The sequence below is a fragment of the Sturnira hondurensis genome, unplaced genomic scaffold, assembly GCF_014824575.4.
Source record: "Sturnira hondurensis isolate 20B ecotype Veracruz unplaced genomic scaffold, ASM1482457v3 Scaffold0007406, whole genome shotgun sequence".
In the NCBI taxonomy this organism is placed as follows: Eukaryota; Metazoa; Chordata; class Mammalia; order Chiroptera; family Phyllostomidae; genus Sturnira; species Sturnira hondurensis.
The window spans coordinates 4,373,864-4,390,426 of record NW_028080037.1 but is presented as its reverse complement, the minus strand read 5'-3'; the positions used below and the strand labels follow the sequence as shown (position 1 = coordinate 4,390,426).

At 40.7% G+C, this 16,563-nt stretch overlaps 1 protein-coding gene across 5 annotated transcripts in view; it reads right to left on the bottom strand.

Moving 5' to 3' along the window:
* ATP2A2 (ATPase sarcoplasmic/endoplasmic reticulum Ca2+ transporting 2) overlaps positions 1-15,951 on the bottom strand; it is a 51,737-nt gene extending 35,786 nt beyond the window's left edge. For all 5 annotated transcript variants that reach the window (XR_005067348.1, XR_005067349.1, XR_005067347.1 and 2 more), the window contains exons 1-5: positions 15,251-15,951; positions 14,512-14,529; positions 14,339-14,421; positions 4,384-4,488; positions 567-705 (exon numbers count right to left, since the gene is read on the bottom strand). Coding sequence is in view for 2 of the 5 variants with exons in the window: in XM_037052066.1 (XP_036907961.1) it covers positions 567-705; positions 4,384-4,488; positions 14,339-14,421; positions 14,512-14,529; positions 15,251-15,368 (463 nt within the window). In the remaining 3 variants the exon portion in view is untranslated. The remainder of the gene's footprint in view (positions 1-566; positions 706-4,383; positions 4,489-14,338; positions 14,422-14,511; positions 14,530-15,250) is intronic.
* Positions 15,952-16,563: the final 612 nt, after the last annotated feature.

The following is a 16,563-nucleotide window of genomic DNA, read 5'->3' as shown; positions in this document are numbered from 1 at the left end:
ACTGGGGGATTGGGCTGGGATGGGAGTAATAGACAGAAAACTACTTGAAAAATAAATTAATTTAAAAAAAAGAAAAGAAAAGAAAAAAGACAAAAGCAACAACATTAAAACAAAACTAATAAACAGCCCTGGCTGGTATGGCTCAGTGGACTGAGTGTCAGCCTGTGAACTGCAAAGGTTGCTGGTTCAATTCCCCAGTCAGGACGAAACCCATGCCTGGGTTTTGGTTGGGCCCCTGACTGGAAGAATAAAAGAGGCAGCCAACTGATGTTTGTCTCTTTCTTTCTCCCCCTCCCTCCCTCCCTCCCCCATCTCTTTAAAAATAAATAAATAAAAATCTTTAAAAAAAAGTAATAAGCACAAATTCTTGAAAAACATCCTTTAAAAAATATATCAATAACATAAAGGGAGGTGCCAAAACACTTCAAAATTTTATAGAAGACCTGATTTGTTTGGATGGCACTAAAACTGGTACATAATTTTTAAACACTTATTAATAATGAGCTTTGAGAAAAAGAATGCATTCAGATACACAATCTAGAATGAAATAAAAATAACAAACTCACCAGCAACTTCTACAATATCCCCAGGAACTATGTCTTTAGCTTTAATCCGCTGTACGCTCTTTCTGTCCTGTCGGTACACTTTGCCCATTTCAGGTTCATACTCCTTAAGGGCTTCGATTGCATTTTCAGCATTTCTTTCCTGTAAAAGAGAAAACAGAAGGTAAAAGTAGCGACACATGCCTATCACTGCTTTCCAGCCCAAGGAATAAAATTTTAGAGTTCTAATCTAAAAAGACACAGGAGAAGTACTACATTAACAACGGTTGTAGTAAACAATTCATATTTTAAGGTGACAAATACTAGGCTCTTATGAGTTTATGTTAAAAATAAAAAAAATAAGCCCCCTAAGAAGGATAAGGGAATTAAAACCATAATGGGGAAAATGTGTCTGCCATGCCTAAGCACACCAGAGCACGGGCCTCACATCCAGACATACACCCTACAGCATTTAAATCACCCGTCTCACATGAAAGGTGACAGTCTGTAGTTTGACAGTCTAGGTTCAATCTAGACTTTTCCACTTAACAGCTACATGACTGTGGATAATCCACACCACACACAGGTTTACTTGCCTACCAATCAGGACACTCATAGTACCTTAAGGGCTGTAAGAACTTACAAACTATATATACAGAACTATATTATTTACATATATATACTATATTTATATTTATATAATTATGTAGTATATATACTATATAGTGTGTATATATATATATACATACACATAAGTAAAATCTTTAAAAAATAATGATAAATATCTAAAAGAAAAAAGAAAATCGTTGCATCTCACAAATATAAGAAATCTCTCCAGTGGTAAAGCCCAATAAACAGCTGGATCTCATCAAAGCATTGCCAGTCATATACCATATTTCCCATAATATTACATATGAACATATCAAGACTCAGTCACATAGGTTTTCTTTCCTAATTTCAAGATGAAAGATGTAAAATCAAAATGAGTCACGTTGGGGAAAAAAGCTATAGGAAAGTAGAAGAGAGGGAGGGAAGCAAGGAAAGGAGAGAAAACCTTGTGTGTCAAATCTGTCTTCCCTGGAAGTTAAGGATCACGCCTACAAAGCGCATGTCCAAGGGAGGCCGCCCAGCGGACAAAGGATTCTCTTCATTTCTCTCGCATCTTGGCCCTCTGATCTAAAGCTTTTCAATTTAACCTTTACTTGGACAGAATTTACGCTCAATCCTATGCAATCTCATTTTCTACAACCTGCTGTAAAAATTATGGTCTACTGTGAAAAATCCTCAAACCTGAGAAATTAGATGAAAACACTGAAAGATGTTATGTATGCTAACGGCATACAAGTCTCACATTTTATGTATGCATCTCTGAAAGAGTTAGGAAGCATTAAATTTTGAAAATTCATTTTCAATCCCGTATCAGATCTGCTTAAAGGATGAGTATATCTGTATTGCTTTATAATTAACAGACATTAGAATACTTAACCCTAACTGACTGATTACTCACTGCTAAAAGGTCCTTCAGATTAAGTTCAAATGTTACTGATATTATAAAAGGAACAGCACCATGCTCAGAATTCGATTACAGTCAGAATTCGATTACAGTCAAATTCAAAACTAGTATTTCCACAAAAAAATTTCCCCTCTAAATTTCTGAGTTGTGGCAGTTTACTTCCTTTGCTCCCTCATCAAGGGCACGTCAGGTGGAGTTTAACCGGACCACTCAGAGTTAAGGAGACATCACCCCAGGAGCACTGTATTTTGCTCCTACTAAAAACTAGCATAGAGACATTTAACTTAGAAGCATAAACTTAAAAGATATATTATCTCAGACACCAGGAACAAAGATGCCAATTAAAAATCACTCAGAAAGCCTTGCCTCAACTCAAATTATCAAAAGGAGTATTTAGAGTGTAGGGGGTCAGAAAGGGAAACTTACGATCATAGATTTAAATAGGTTCCACCAAAAACCTTTATTCAGTTGAGGAAATGAAAATATACCTAACTTATTATAAACAGAAGGACAACTCAGAAGACCTTCTCTGTTCTAGAAGTTCACAAATCCCACTTCTTCCGCTCAAACCTAAATTGATCTAAACGTCCCTCCTCAAACACACTTTGTACCTTCTGCTTATACCAATCCCTCTCCACCCACAAAACTATTTCTCAAGAGTTCTCAAATGCTTGTCACTTCCATTAAGAAGCCTTCCTTAATGTCACTGGTCAGAAATATGTGCCTACCCCCACCTCCCAACACCACTTTACACTAGTAACTTTCCTTACTTCCAGAAGGCAATAACCCTCTGCTCCGGTACTGCTCATACCATTGCGTATTCTGTGTAAATGAAATTAAGACCTAAGAGTGTTAATTCTTTTTTTAAACTAAGACAAATATAAAAGTTCTGTGAAAACTGATGTCAAGTTTTACTTTGGACTTCGTATCAGCCTGGGTCTGGATTCAAATTCCAGACACCCTATGTGCCATGTGTAGGGCCTTTGGTAAGTCGCTTCATCACTATGAGCCTCAATGTCACATCTGTCAAATGGGAGTACCATCTGCCTTATAAGATCATTGTGAAGATGAACTGGGAATGTGCATGAAGTATCTACCACATAACTAGAGTTATTTAATAAAAATACATATAATTAGCTTGAGAAAGGCAATTAATGCTGTGTAATGTTTCTTTTCCCTAAATTATTTATAAGAGGATCATTTAAACCTAAACATAAACAATTAAAAAAATAAGGAATATAAAACAATTAAAATTTTCTATGTAGGCCATCTCTCCACATGAGCCCATTACATGAAGATCAGCATGTTTATTAGTAAGATCAGAAGTTTACACTTTCAGAATAGCAGATGCACTTTATTTAGTCCTCAAGAAAATGACTGTATCCACCGAAAACCTAAAAGATCGATACTTCAAATGAATTTTAAGTGTTAGTGTCAGTCTCTTAAAATACAGGGCTAACATACATGTAATTTAAAAAAATCAAACAAACCAACAAACAGTCCTAGGAAAGTTAAAGTCCTCAAACTAGGTGCGTGCAGAACAACAATTATGTGAGTTGGGAGGGCTGGGGAACAGGAGAAAGAACCCCCATTTTGTTTCTGAAGTAAAATTAGTTTCCATTCTGTGAAGTAAGAAAGAGTTGGATAACTGAAGGAAAATAGCCAGGACTTTGTTATGAAAACAATTTAAGATTTAAATAACTTTTATAAATATTGTTTTTATAAAAATTTTAAATTTAGCTTTAGCTAACTGCCCAATTCCAAAAAAAAAACCCCTAAACCCCATAAAAAAACCAAAGAAAATAAAAATGACACTGAGTTTATTAAGTTTTTCACAAGAAACAGCGAGCAAATATAGAGACAGATACTGGCCCTGGCTGGTGTGGCTATGTGGACTGAATGCCGGCCTGTGAACCAAAGGATTCTGGGTTCGATTCCCAGTCAGGGCACATGCCTGGGTTGCAGGCCAGGTCCCCAGTAAGGGGTGCGTGAGAGGAAACCACACATTGATGTTTCTCTCCCTCTCTTTCTCCCTCCCTTCCCCTCTGTTTAAAAATAAAATAAAATCTTAAAAAAAAAAGACACTGGTTCTTAATTTTCCGGTTTTTCTTAAGTAGTCTGTCTCATCCATTGTTCTTAACTCCATGCAACCATGAGCAAAGTATATATGCATGAGAGATCTGTACTAATGTATAAAATACACACATATTCTAGATGTTCCAGAGGTATTTTAGTCAAGACATCAGAAAAAAACAGACAACAGAAAGATGAACACAGTTTAAGTCACATAAATTACTAAAAGTTAGCAATGCAGGATTTTTTGCTTACCTGCCATACACCCACAATTGCATTGGCTACTAATATAAGTAAAATCACAAAGGGCTCTACAAAGGCTGTAATTGTTTCTTCACCTTCTTCAAACCAAGCCAAAACCTAAAAAAGAAATGGCATGGGTTAGAACTGTAATGTGTTTTTAGGCTTAGTGCCACTGTGTAACAAAAGTGGCTGGCTCTAAAGGAATTACGACACACAAAATCTCTTTTCTTACCATACCTGGAAACAAATAGTGGCATGATACAATGACATAAATGACCAGCTTACGTCTTGTTCAAAATATTTCTTGAGAATAGAAACCAGACAACTTCTTAACAATATCCTTAAGAACAAATTTATTTATTTATGTAATAACTCTATTTTAAAATCTGCCCTGGGTGGTGTGGCTCTCTGAATTGAGCACTATTCCGCGGGCCTGCGAAGTAAAAGGTCACAGGTTTGATTCCCAGTCAGAGCACATACATGCCTGGGTTGTGGGCCAGGTCCCCAGTTAAGGGTATGTGAGAGGCGACCGACAGATGTCTCTCTCAAGCACTGATGTTTCTCTTCCTCTCTTTCTTCCTCCCTTCCCCTCTCTCTAAAGGTAAATAAATAAAATCTTTTTTAAAAGATCCAAATAAAATACTTATACGGAAATACATACCATTCATTTCATATGTATATACTCAGAAGAAATAAAACTTAAACTCAATTTTGTTAAAGTAAAAGGTAATCATCAACAACTTTGTTGAGTTGGGTAATAGTCATACCAAATAATATCTTGTGGCATAAATTCGTAATAAAAATAACTTGATCACTAACTGTTAATACCTCACTTATTTTCATTGGTATTACTGAAGGCTGTCTCAGAATTACTACAAGGTTGTCCCATCATCAGGAATGTATTTTGAAGGTCACCTTCCAAATGACATCTAGCATAGCAGCACAGCATTTCGGAAATGTCAGTCTAAGACGGTATAACTGACACAGAACATGGCCCCAAGAAAAATGAGTAGAGAATTAACTTCTAGATCACACAACCGTCACTTTGTTGAGATTTAAAAGCTGCAAGAGAGCCACGGTGTACTTCATTACTGAGCAACCCTAAGAGAGAATCCAACACAATGAATCTTAAAATAATGTTAAAATTTTAACCAATTTCTGTAGAAAATTGCCAATCCAGAAAGTATGTTAAACGTATCTAATGATTCAGTCTAGGAGCTAAGATTTACCCTTGTTTTTTAACATTGCTTTAAAATGTTTGCATATTTCACAATAAAACCTTTTGTTTAAAAGGTCTATCTAGTGAATAATAAAAGCACCATTTTTGATACTTTTAATATTATTAGATATCATTTAGGGCAATAAAGAAGCCATCTGACTATGTACTTGGTGTAATACTATACAGTAAGCTTTTTAAATATACCAGGAAACATTTCCTTATTTTTTAATTGACTTTTAGAAAGAGACGGGAAGGAAGGGAGAGAGAAGAGACATGGATTTATCGTTCCACTTAGTTATGTATTCACTGGTTGCTTCCTTTGTGTGTCCTGACAGGGGTCAAACCCACAACCTTGGGGTATCAGGATGATGCTTTAACCAAATGAACCACCTGGCCAGGGCCATAAAGTGAGATTTTACACAAATAGCAAACAAGCAGAAAGATGGCTAAGGTGAAGCTCAACATGAACTCTGCGAAGTAAAAGAGGGTAACAATGAATTAACAAAAAATATCAATATGAACAGGAAAAAGACCCAGGAGACACCAGGACCAAATCCTGATAGATGCCAATCACCACTGACAGCTAGTGAGCCAGGGCAGGCAGAAAACCAGAATGAATATGTTTTCATCAAGCTTTCAACAGGGCATTCCTGGTGTTAAAACCAGGCCTAATGCCAAAATGAAAACCTCTTTAGAAAGTTTTAAGTTTTGATAAATGCAAGATCATAGGTGCTTTGATACTGGCCTTCCAAATATTTGCCAAGGACAGCACATCAGAAATGAGAGACTTAATTAGCTCTTGGGGGAGAAAAACGGCTAGACTTGAAGAGTAACTAGGACCTTTCCAAAAGGTCAGTGAAGCATTAGCAACTGTAAGATAAGCTTCGCACCTTGTTAAAGCGGATATGAATTTCCCTTTTGGCAGCTAGACCTGAGGAACCAACTTAGAGCAATATCCGCTAACAGCTGGAGCGAAGGAAAAGATGAAGGCAAGCAGTGACAGAACTGTCAAGGTAAACCTCCACTTTGCAAGGAATGTGTAGTTCCCTTGCAAGTGGATTTTTCAATATCATAATCCTCATCTGAAAATGCACTAGCCTTTCTTTCCACTACATGGCTTTAAATGTTTGTGTAAAAACATAGGCATTCAGAGTTATTGAAAGTTCTCCAGATACACTAATCTGTGCTGGTAAGAAACTAGTGGGCAAATCCCTTAGGGTAGAAGAATGGTGCTGAACCCATTAAAAATTGACAACCAACAATTTCCTGAATACTTTAAAAAATGTCTATTTTGAAACCACAAATAACCCAAAGAATTAAATGCTAAAGCCCAAAATGAAGACCACCCACATTTCATGAAATGGTAAGCAGCAGTCCAGTCAATCATGCTCAAAGCACATTGTGCAGTCCTTCCCGGCTGTGCTATACTGGAAGGAAAACCTCTCGTGGGAGTGGGAAGGTGGTGCTGACAAACGAAATGTTCCATAAGATGAGGAAGAAGGCAGAGAAAAGGGGAGTGGAACTGGATGGGTGACACATTATTAGCAAAATGCAAGATGCTTTATTAGCATAACAGTACAGCCAGTGCTCATTATGGGTTACCAGAAGTTATACAAAATGTATTTATACAGGAGGAAGGGAGAAATGTTTCAAAAAATCTTTACTGAGAGTAAGTTAAACATAAAAGATTATGTTTGTACTGCCTTTTGTTCACTGTTGTATCCCCAGGGACCTAGAAGGTATCTTATACACAGTTGATGCTTACTACATATTTACTAAATCAGATGCATGAATGAATGAAACAAAACCGCACACAACCTCTAAGCTATATGACTCTAAGTGGCTGTAGATGAACTTACACACTGAGAGCAAAAAAGACAACGAACTACATCAACGGCATCAAAGGAAAGTGGAAGAAAAGGCTACTGCAGTATAACTTTAGGCATAAAGAGTTCATTCTCTTTGCTTTGTGCTGTTTAAACACAGTAACATTACATGTCTTCTGGGGCTTAGTTATCCAGCAGGCTAAGTTTCAAACCTGCCAATCTATTCAAAGTAACTACTTGCTAATGAATGTTCAACTATAGTTTAAACTGTTTAAATAGGGTAAGATATGATGTCTTCTAACTGTTACCTGTGAGACTGATCTCTATAGCACAGTAACTTCTAACAGGAGAGCCAAAGGATGCTGGAGAGCTGAGTGTAACAGATAAGTTTTAATCCAAGGTAAAAAAAAAAAAAAAGCCACGTGCTGGTGTAAACTGGGAGACAGTCATGGTACGTGAATCCGTTATCTTTCATGTTGGATAACATGCTGAGCTCTTAATGACACCATTAGAAGAAAATGAGAGATCATGAGCACATTTTTGAGATAGAGGGCATGGGTCTGTATTTCTCCTCATATACTCAGAAACTTGCAATGCCTCTAGGGACTCTCACTTGTTCAATAAATGAAATTTACATCAAAACAATTTTTAAAGAGAAAGTGGAAATTAAACACTTCACAAGAATGAAGAAAAGTACCATCAATAAATGTTATGGCAATTTACTGGGGTAAAAAACAAAAATTCTTCCAGCCATTAAAAAAAATATGGCCCTACCTGGTATGGCTCAGTGGATTGAGCACCGGCCTGAGAACTGAGAAGTGGTCATAGGTTTAAAACCCAGACACGGGACATGCGTGGCTTGTTGGGCCAGGTTCCCAGTTGGGGGTATGTAAGAGGCAACCAACTGATGTCTCTCTCTCTTTTTCTCCCTCCCTTCCCCTCTCTAAAAATAAATACAACCTTTTGTAAAAAAAAAAGTATGAATTAGGCAGTTTTTGTCTGGTGTCTCTAAAAGCTAGTCTATCTTAAAACAGGATCAGGACCATTTTGAGATGGTTCTACGGTTCCGGAAATAGTAATAAAACCTTCCCTTAGAAGTTCATGGGGGAGTAAATAAAATTATCTAAAGCTCTGATAAGTGTACAATAAATGTTAACTATCATTATTGGTGTTGAAAATATTGTTAGTTTAAAAAACAAGTGCATAAGAACTTGCTTCTTAGTCACAATGGAGCTGCTCAGTTGCACCTGTCCTGGTGGGCTTCCTAGACTTCTAGACTATGCTCATGAGGAAGAAGGTAAAGAAATAAAACGAAGTCACTATAGTCAAACTGTTAAACTAACTCAAGTAACTTGAGGCGTAAGGAAATAATTTTATTGTTTTAACTAGCCTAGGAACTTAAGCTTTTTAACTTTCCAGTCCTGTGTCAAAGCCTGGATATACATCAAACCTCCAGATAGTCCTGATTACCCACGGAAGCACTAAGGAAAGGAGAGTGTGTGCCTCTCCCAGCCGTCTGACACCCACTATCCATACCACCCATCCTCCAGAGGATCACCGTACCAGGCCAACGCAGAGGCTGAGAAGGCAGGACTGGATCTTCTCAAGAATGTCCTTTTTACTGTAAGAACTCTTAGCTTTTCTCTCTTCTTCAGAATACTCTGGGTATTGTCTACTTGTATTTCCACTTTTCAGACCCTAAGACCCTTGAATAAATCTTTATCGTTTATTTCAGCAAAGCATCCAGACTCTTTGAGTTCATTCAACTCTCAGAATTCAAAAATTAAAAACAAAACAAAAAACCCCCACTGTTCAGGTCTTCTCAAACACGTAAAAGCTAGACTTTTTTTTCATTCCTAAGGAAAATCCCTTTAATGTATTGAGCACCAAAAATAAGTATGTACTTAAGAAGGAATTTGCTGTATGAGTATTCACCAAATCTACCTTAATTACAGAAGGTCCTAATGTTTAAGAAAAATTAAAATAAATTTTAAAATTAAAAAAGTATGAATCAGACTACAACATTTTCTTCTGATGCCAACACAAACCTTATGTGAAAACACTCCTCAATATCTGGAGACAATAATCTTTTGAAAAAAGGCAAAAAACTACACATACTTTTTCCTTTTTTTAAAGATTTCGTTTAGTTACCTTTGGAGAGAGGGAAAAGGAGGAAGGAGAGGGAGATAAACATCAACTGGTTGCCTCCCACACCCCCCCACTAAGGGACCCAGCCCCTGACCCAGACCCATGCCCCAACCAGGAACTGAGCCGGCAACCCCTTGGTCCATAGGCCGGCACTCAGTCCACTGAACCACACCAGCCAGGGCAATACTTTCACCTTTCGAACGACGTTTTAAGGCAATGCTCTAAATAAGTTAGTTAGAGTAAACTGACTGTTTTCTCTCTTTTTAAAAAAGAATTAAAAGAAAATAAAAAAAAATTCAAATCACTACATAAAACAATATCAAACACTTCTTAAATAATATTGTTCTGAGAAAACCAAAAATTACTGACCTTAAATATTTTGAAAATGCTTCCAACACAAACTCATCCAAATATGTATTTGTTTTATCAAAAGTAATAATCTGCCCTGGCTGGCGTAGCTCAGTGGATTGAGCGTGAGCCTATGAACCAAAGGATCACGGTTCGATTCCCAGTCAGGGCACATGCCTGGGTTGCAGGCCAGTTTCCCAGCAGGGGACACAAGAGAGGCAACCACACACTGATGTTTCTCTCCCTGTGGCCTTCCCTTCCCAAGGATCAATAAATAAAATCTTTAAAAAAAAAGTAATAATCCAGGCTCTGAAAGCAATTAAGAACCCCTCTAAAGGGTCCAGCAGAAAGAAAAGACAATTATTGAAAAGTAAGCAAAAAGTTGAGAAATGCCATGGTTTAAGAAAGTTCTGTTAACGTAAGTGTCCATCGAATAGCTGAGGTGGGGAAATGGAGGTGGAGGGTAGAAAAACGTAATGCAAATTGTGTTATGGTAGAGGACTTGATGATTCAGACACATGAGGCATATATGGCCCTCCTGCTCACTTCCTTCTTGTCTCTTCTCAAATGTCACCTCCTCAGAGGCATCTCCTGACCACCCCATTTGAAAATTTATCCCCTCACTTAATTTTTCTTCACAGCACTATCGCATCCAACAGATTATTATAATGACATATTGTACTTACTTGGTACCTACTGGAATGTCAGCTCCAGGTAAGAGTCTTTTTCTATTTTGTTTGATACTCTTCCCCTGGTGTCTGTGCCATGTACCAAAAGTATTAAAAAAATATTGGACTGGCAAAAAAGTTCATTTAGTTCTTTCCGTACAATAGCTCTAGTAGTGCTTAGCTATCTTTAACTTCATAACAAGTTTGTGAGATTGAATTGTGACAGCAGTCATACCAGTGTGCAATAAAAACCCCAAATTTGAGAATTTTTGTGCAACCATTTTAATAATGAAAATGGAATAAGATACGTAACACTTTTGGCATATTATGCTTTATTATTTCAAGAAAAGTAAACCAAGATTTGTGTAGCACAGGGAGAAGGTGCTGTGACTGATCAAACTTATCAAAAATGATTTGCAAAGTTTCTTGGTCCTACTGACACACTGACCAAATGTCCTTTGCTGCGCGGCTGTCTTACACATTGGAAGGTGTTTAGGGGTACCCCTGGCCTCTACCCAGTATGTCAGGAGGCCAATGTCAGGAGATTGCCCACATACTCAAAATATCCAGGTCAACAAAATTACTAGTGAAAATGAAGAATGAAGAATTTTATGGAAAAAACTAAAAGGACTTTTTGGACAACCCAATACCGAATGAAACAGTGAAAGAGAGGAGAGGAGGAGAATTCCAGATAAGCAACCACACGTGTTCTATGAATGGCAAAAAGTTGGTGACAAAACATAGAGAAAGACAAAATGAAAGGATAGAAGGTCCTGAATGTTAAAATTAAGGAATTCTAATGTTATTTCATATGCAATGGGAGATATATAGCTCACTTCTTCCAACTCAAGTGACCTTTAAAGTAAACCATTTTGATGAATATTAGAAGTTAATTAAACTATCCCTACAGGTCACAAGTGTAAAACATTAATAGTTTCCTACTTTCTGCCACAGCAAAATATTAACTGTGGTTAACAGTTTACTACCTAGTTTGATATTTAAAATAAATCACTAAAGCTTAGTATTTCTTTGTAACTTGAGGAGAACCTAATGATTACCATAGATATAGAACTATTTGCTCAAAAAAATATATAAATAAAAGAACTATCTGCTCAACTCTCTAAAAGGACATGAATAATCCACCAGTTTTTCCTATTAAATAGGAATAAAGTGACCACCACAAAAGACTCAGTGCTCTTTTGAAAGACAAAGAAATGAGGGAAAGGTCAAGTAGGATGTAGCAGTAGTGCCAACTGCATGTGAAGAAAATTAACAGCTTTTATATCTGCAATTTCTCAATCAAACAAATCAAAGCAAATTAAGTAACAATACTTCCTAAACACGTTTTTTTTTGCATAGCAACCCATAAAATAAAAATGTAGTATAGTTAATTTCCTGAGCAATGCCAAGTAGTTACCCAAAGGTAACTTAAATTTCAATTTCAAAACACAGCTCTATAAAGCTGCAAAAACCCAACGTGCTACCTTACAACAAAATTATTAATTTTAAAACCCACTTGAAAATGCCTAGGAACTATAAACAACTTACTTCAAAGTAAAAATCACACACATCATTACTTCAAAATGTTAATACGTCCTGGCTGGTGTATCTCAGTGGATTGAGTGCGGGCCTGCGAACCACACAATCGAGGTTCAATTACCAGTCAGGGCACGTGCCTGGGTTGCAGGCCAGTTCCTAGCGGGGGACCCACAAGAGGCAATCATACGTTGATATTTCTCTCCTTCTCTCCTTCCCTTCCCAAGATAAATATAATAAAAAAAAAAAACTTTCAAAATGTTAATACAGTCACTCAAACTGATCACTCAAGAGCTACTATATGACCCAAATAGTCAATAGCTTGTTTATTGGAAATAATGCCACTGATGTTACAACGGTGTCTTGAGTTACATATGCAGAAAAACTCAAGAAGAATATATTTTACCTCTGGCTTGTTAACACCGGTTGACTGACTTCTAAGAGGCCCCTGATGACTTTACTGAACCCCAGTATTTTAACTATCAAAGCTGAGACTATTGCAAAATTAGGTAGCCAACTTAAATATAAACATTACCCTCGCACAAACAGATAATCTTTTGGCCCATGACAATATAATGAAATTAGTTACCCCAACAAATTTACTCTTTTACCCTACTGTCCTAACTGGTTAAAGCAGTAGCTATTTCCTGGGGGGACAGCGGGGATTGAAGGGTTAAATTAATTAAGCAGGCATCTAAGAGATATGGATGATTTAATTCAGCATGTTGAATAGTTTGATACAGCATCCAATTTTCCTCAATGAAAACCATTGAGCCCTGGCTGTTGTAGCTCAGTGGATTGAGCACAGGCCTGTGAAGCAAAGGGTTGCTGGTTCAATTCCCAGTCAGGGCACATGCCTGGGTTGCAGGCCAGTTCCCAGTAGGGGACACATGAAAGGCAACCACACATTGATATTTCTCTCCCACTCTTTCTCCTTCCCTTCCCCTCTCTCTAAAAATAAATTAATTAAAAAAAAAACATTGAAAAGAGGACTGATTAATGGCTACAAGTCACTTGGCTAACCTGGTGTGATATATTAAAGTCCCATGGCAGAATTTGTTAACAGAATTACTCCAAGAAAAAGTTCACTTCATTCCACTTTTCCCCTTCACCTAAATTAACGTCCTCTACTTTATTTAGTTCTCAAAATGGCCCTCTGTGGCACGGCTGTCTTAAAGACTAAGGTAAATCCCTGGGGCTCACGTACACACAAACATACAAAAGCAAAACCCTGAAGCTGTATCAGTTCTGTGAAGACTAAAGAGAGTACAGCACTGGGTGAATTTACTCACCATCGCAGTTTTTTATAAGCATAAAGTACGTTAAAAAAGGCATCTCATGCTCTTAGGCTTAGGAACATCTGTGTCCTATTCGTGACCATTTTTAGGAAAACTACCAAGTTTGCTGCCCAAGAAAAAAATGCAATAAAAATTAATATTGAACTGAAAAAAATGTTAGTAACCTAGCAATATCCTTACCAACCCCCACCCCCTTTCTTCTGCTGAAGTTCTTTGCATTTCACTAGTTCCTTAGCAACCATACAGGACTCAAGCGGGTAAGCACATACACGGGTAAGAACAAGAAAAAACATGATGGGTTTTCTTTTTTTTTCTTCTAAAGATCTAGAACCAACTGTACTGAACCTTGTTCTCTTTACCTAGGAGTCACTCAAGACAAGGGTCCAATTTAGATAAATATGCCACCCTAAAGGTCAGTGACCAAATTTGGTAAACAGTGGTGCCATCACTACCGTCATCATTCTTGTCACTGTCAGAAACAACTGTCACCTTGCCATTACGAGGACAGGAGAACAACTGGAATATTCCTTTTCTGAGTTCTATTTACAGACTATACAAAGAGCCCAACATCATCTCAGTATGATTTTACGCAATGGAAGAACCCCAAAGAGAAAAGATCTTCCAATAAAGAACTTTTTGAGATTCAAACCTGATAAAGCACAAGAACCTGTAAGACCTTGCCACACTAGAGAAAATTTCTAACTGCACTGTACATGTCAGGCATCCGTTTATTTTCTATTCACAAATAGCTTCAAGTGCTTTGTCTGTAATTTAACAATACCTGGGTTTCAAAAAATTCATGGAGACACTGATTAAATCTCCAAATATAATGTTCTCACCCAACAGACTTCATTTATTCCCTGGTTTTTCATCTATGGAATATCCCCATTTTTTTAGAGAGAAAATGAATTGCTTTATACTCACAAAAGATATGCATGCTGCCAGCAATAAAATTCTAACTAGTAAGTCTTCAAACTGCTCAATCACAAGTTCCAGCAAGGTTTTTCCTGTTAGAAACAAACAATGTATTCGTTGTAAATGTCATCTTAACACCAACCCACAAAGGAGTGGGGAGAGAACACTTTGAGATTACTTACCTTCTTCAGCAGGTAACTCTGTAGAACGTGGAAATTCGCCAGACAGCATGTCAAGAGGAGGAGGAGGGGAAAAAAACAAACACACACATTTTAGCACTATCTAAGAGGAATTGCTAAAAATGATCACTGTCTTTGAAAGACAACGAAGACATATGTACATTCAACCATTTTTAATGAAAACCATACTAAAATGGTACCCTAGGAAAATATGCAATACTTGCTGTAACCAATGGCCTTAGTTCTACCCCAAATCGTAAAATCTCCTCGCCACCTAAACACGGATCCTGAAACAACGAGTCATTTCAGCTATGTCATCAGTTCTGCCAGATGTGTGGCTGTTGGTAGTACAAGAACGGTCAGAGGCGGTCTCAATTACTACGACGCCTCATAAACCGGCTGGGGAAGAGAAAATGTCTCGAAGGGCTCAACCCAGCTGCAGCAGACTCGTCCCTCCCTCCGCCGGGCCGGCTGCTGCTGGTAACTAGCCGTGGATCTGGCTGCGTGCGTGGAAGGTCAAGGGCTCGAGCCGCGAGGAGGTCGACAGAAGGTGCAGCCCCGGCCCCCGCACCTGCAGCCCCTCTCCCTCGAGGCCGGTGCGGGGGCTCAACCAGCCGCCTGCAGCCCTCGGCGGGCGCGGAGCCGAGCCCCACGAGGTGGGGCCCGGTCAGCCATCTTCCTTGGCTCTCGGGCCCGCGCCCCGCCGCGCGGGGTCCCTGCAGCCCCGGCGCCGGCCACCTACCGTTGGAGCCCCATCTCTCCTTGAGCTTCTTGACCTGCTCCAGGCTCAGCCCCGTACTCTCGTTGACACCGAAGTGACCCAGCACCTCCTCCACCGTCTTTGTGTGCGCGTTCTCCATGGCTGCGGGGGCCCGGCCGGCCTCGCCTCCCCGTCCCCGCGGCCTCCTCGCCTCCGCCTAGCACTCGGCCCGCGGGCTCGTGCCACCCCGGGCGCCCAGGCGCGGACTGGCGTCTCCCCCTCCTTCTCCGGCCGCTTCCGCCTCGCGGCGCGCTGAATCACCCCGCGCCCCCTCCCGCAAGACAACCGCCCCTCTCGCTGCCCGGCCCTCGCCGCGGTGCCTTCCCCTGGCTCAGCTGAGCGGTGGGGCGGGGGGCTCGCGACCCTCCCTCTCCTCCTCAGAAGAGAGGGCCTCCTTCGCCCTCAACAGCTGGTCCTCACCACAGGCCGCGGCCCCCGAGCCCCCTCCCCGCTCTGCTAAGGTGATTCGCGGCCCCGCCCGGATTGGAGGGGGGGGCGCCTGGCCGACCCCTGAGGGCAGGACGGAACGAGGGCAGCTGGCCGACGGGGTGGTGCGCGGCGCGCTCGCCCTGTTCCCCCAGCTCCGCACCCCCGACAGCGGCGGAGGAAACTGCGGCGGAGGACTAGGAGGTGGCGTCGGGGACGGCTCCGCGGCGGCTGCTCTAATAGCATTTATCCGCCGCTACCTCCCCTCTCGCCGCCGCCGCGGCATGTGGACGTCGCTCATTGGCCGAGAGCGCCCAGCGCGGCGCGGGCGGCGCGGCCCCGCCCCCTCCTCCCCGCTCCCTCCCGCCAGCGCGCTCGCGCCCACGCTGCCACGCAGGCCCCACCCCCTTCCGCGCACCGCCCGCGGGAACCCGGATCCAGGCCGCCCGGCCAGGCGCAGGTCCTGTGTGCCGTGCGGAGCGAGCTTCGGTCCCGTCCGCTCCCTGCCAGTACTGCTTTCTATGCTTCACCTACCCAAGCTTCACCTACCCAAAGAACTAGAATCCCGGGTGGTGGAGGGCTCAGAATGGGCTGTCTGCGCTCGCTGCTCCAAGGGCCCTGCCTGCCCTTCAAGGTCGGCCTCGGGCCAGGGTTGTAGCCGGGGTGCCGGGGAACTTAGTCCTCAGAGTGTTTCCCGAAGCGCGCTCGGGTTGGTGTCCTTGGCTTGCCCCTTCGCCCTCCGCTTCCAGGGCCGCACTCTGCATCCTGATGTCTCTTTCAGAGCCTCCCCGCCTCAGCAATCGAGGGGAGGAATTCCGCAGTTCACTTCCCTCAAGGCCAGAATCCCTCATCTGTGTCCGGGAACACCG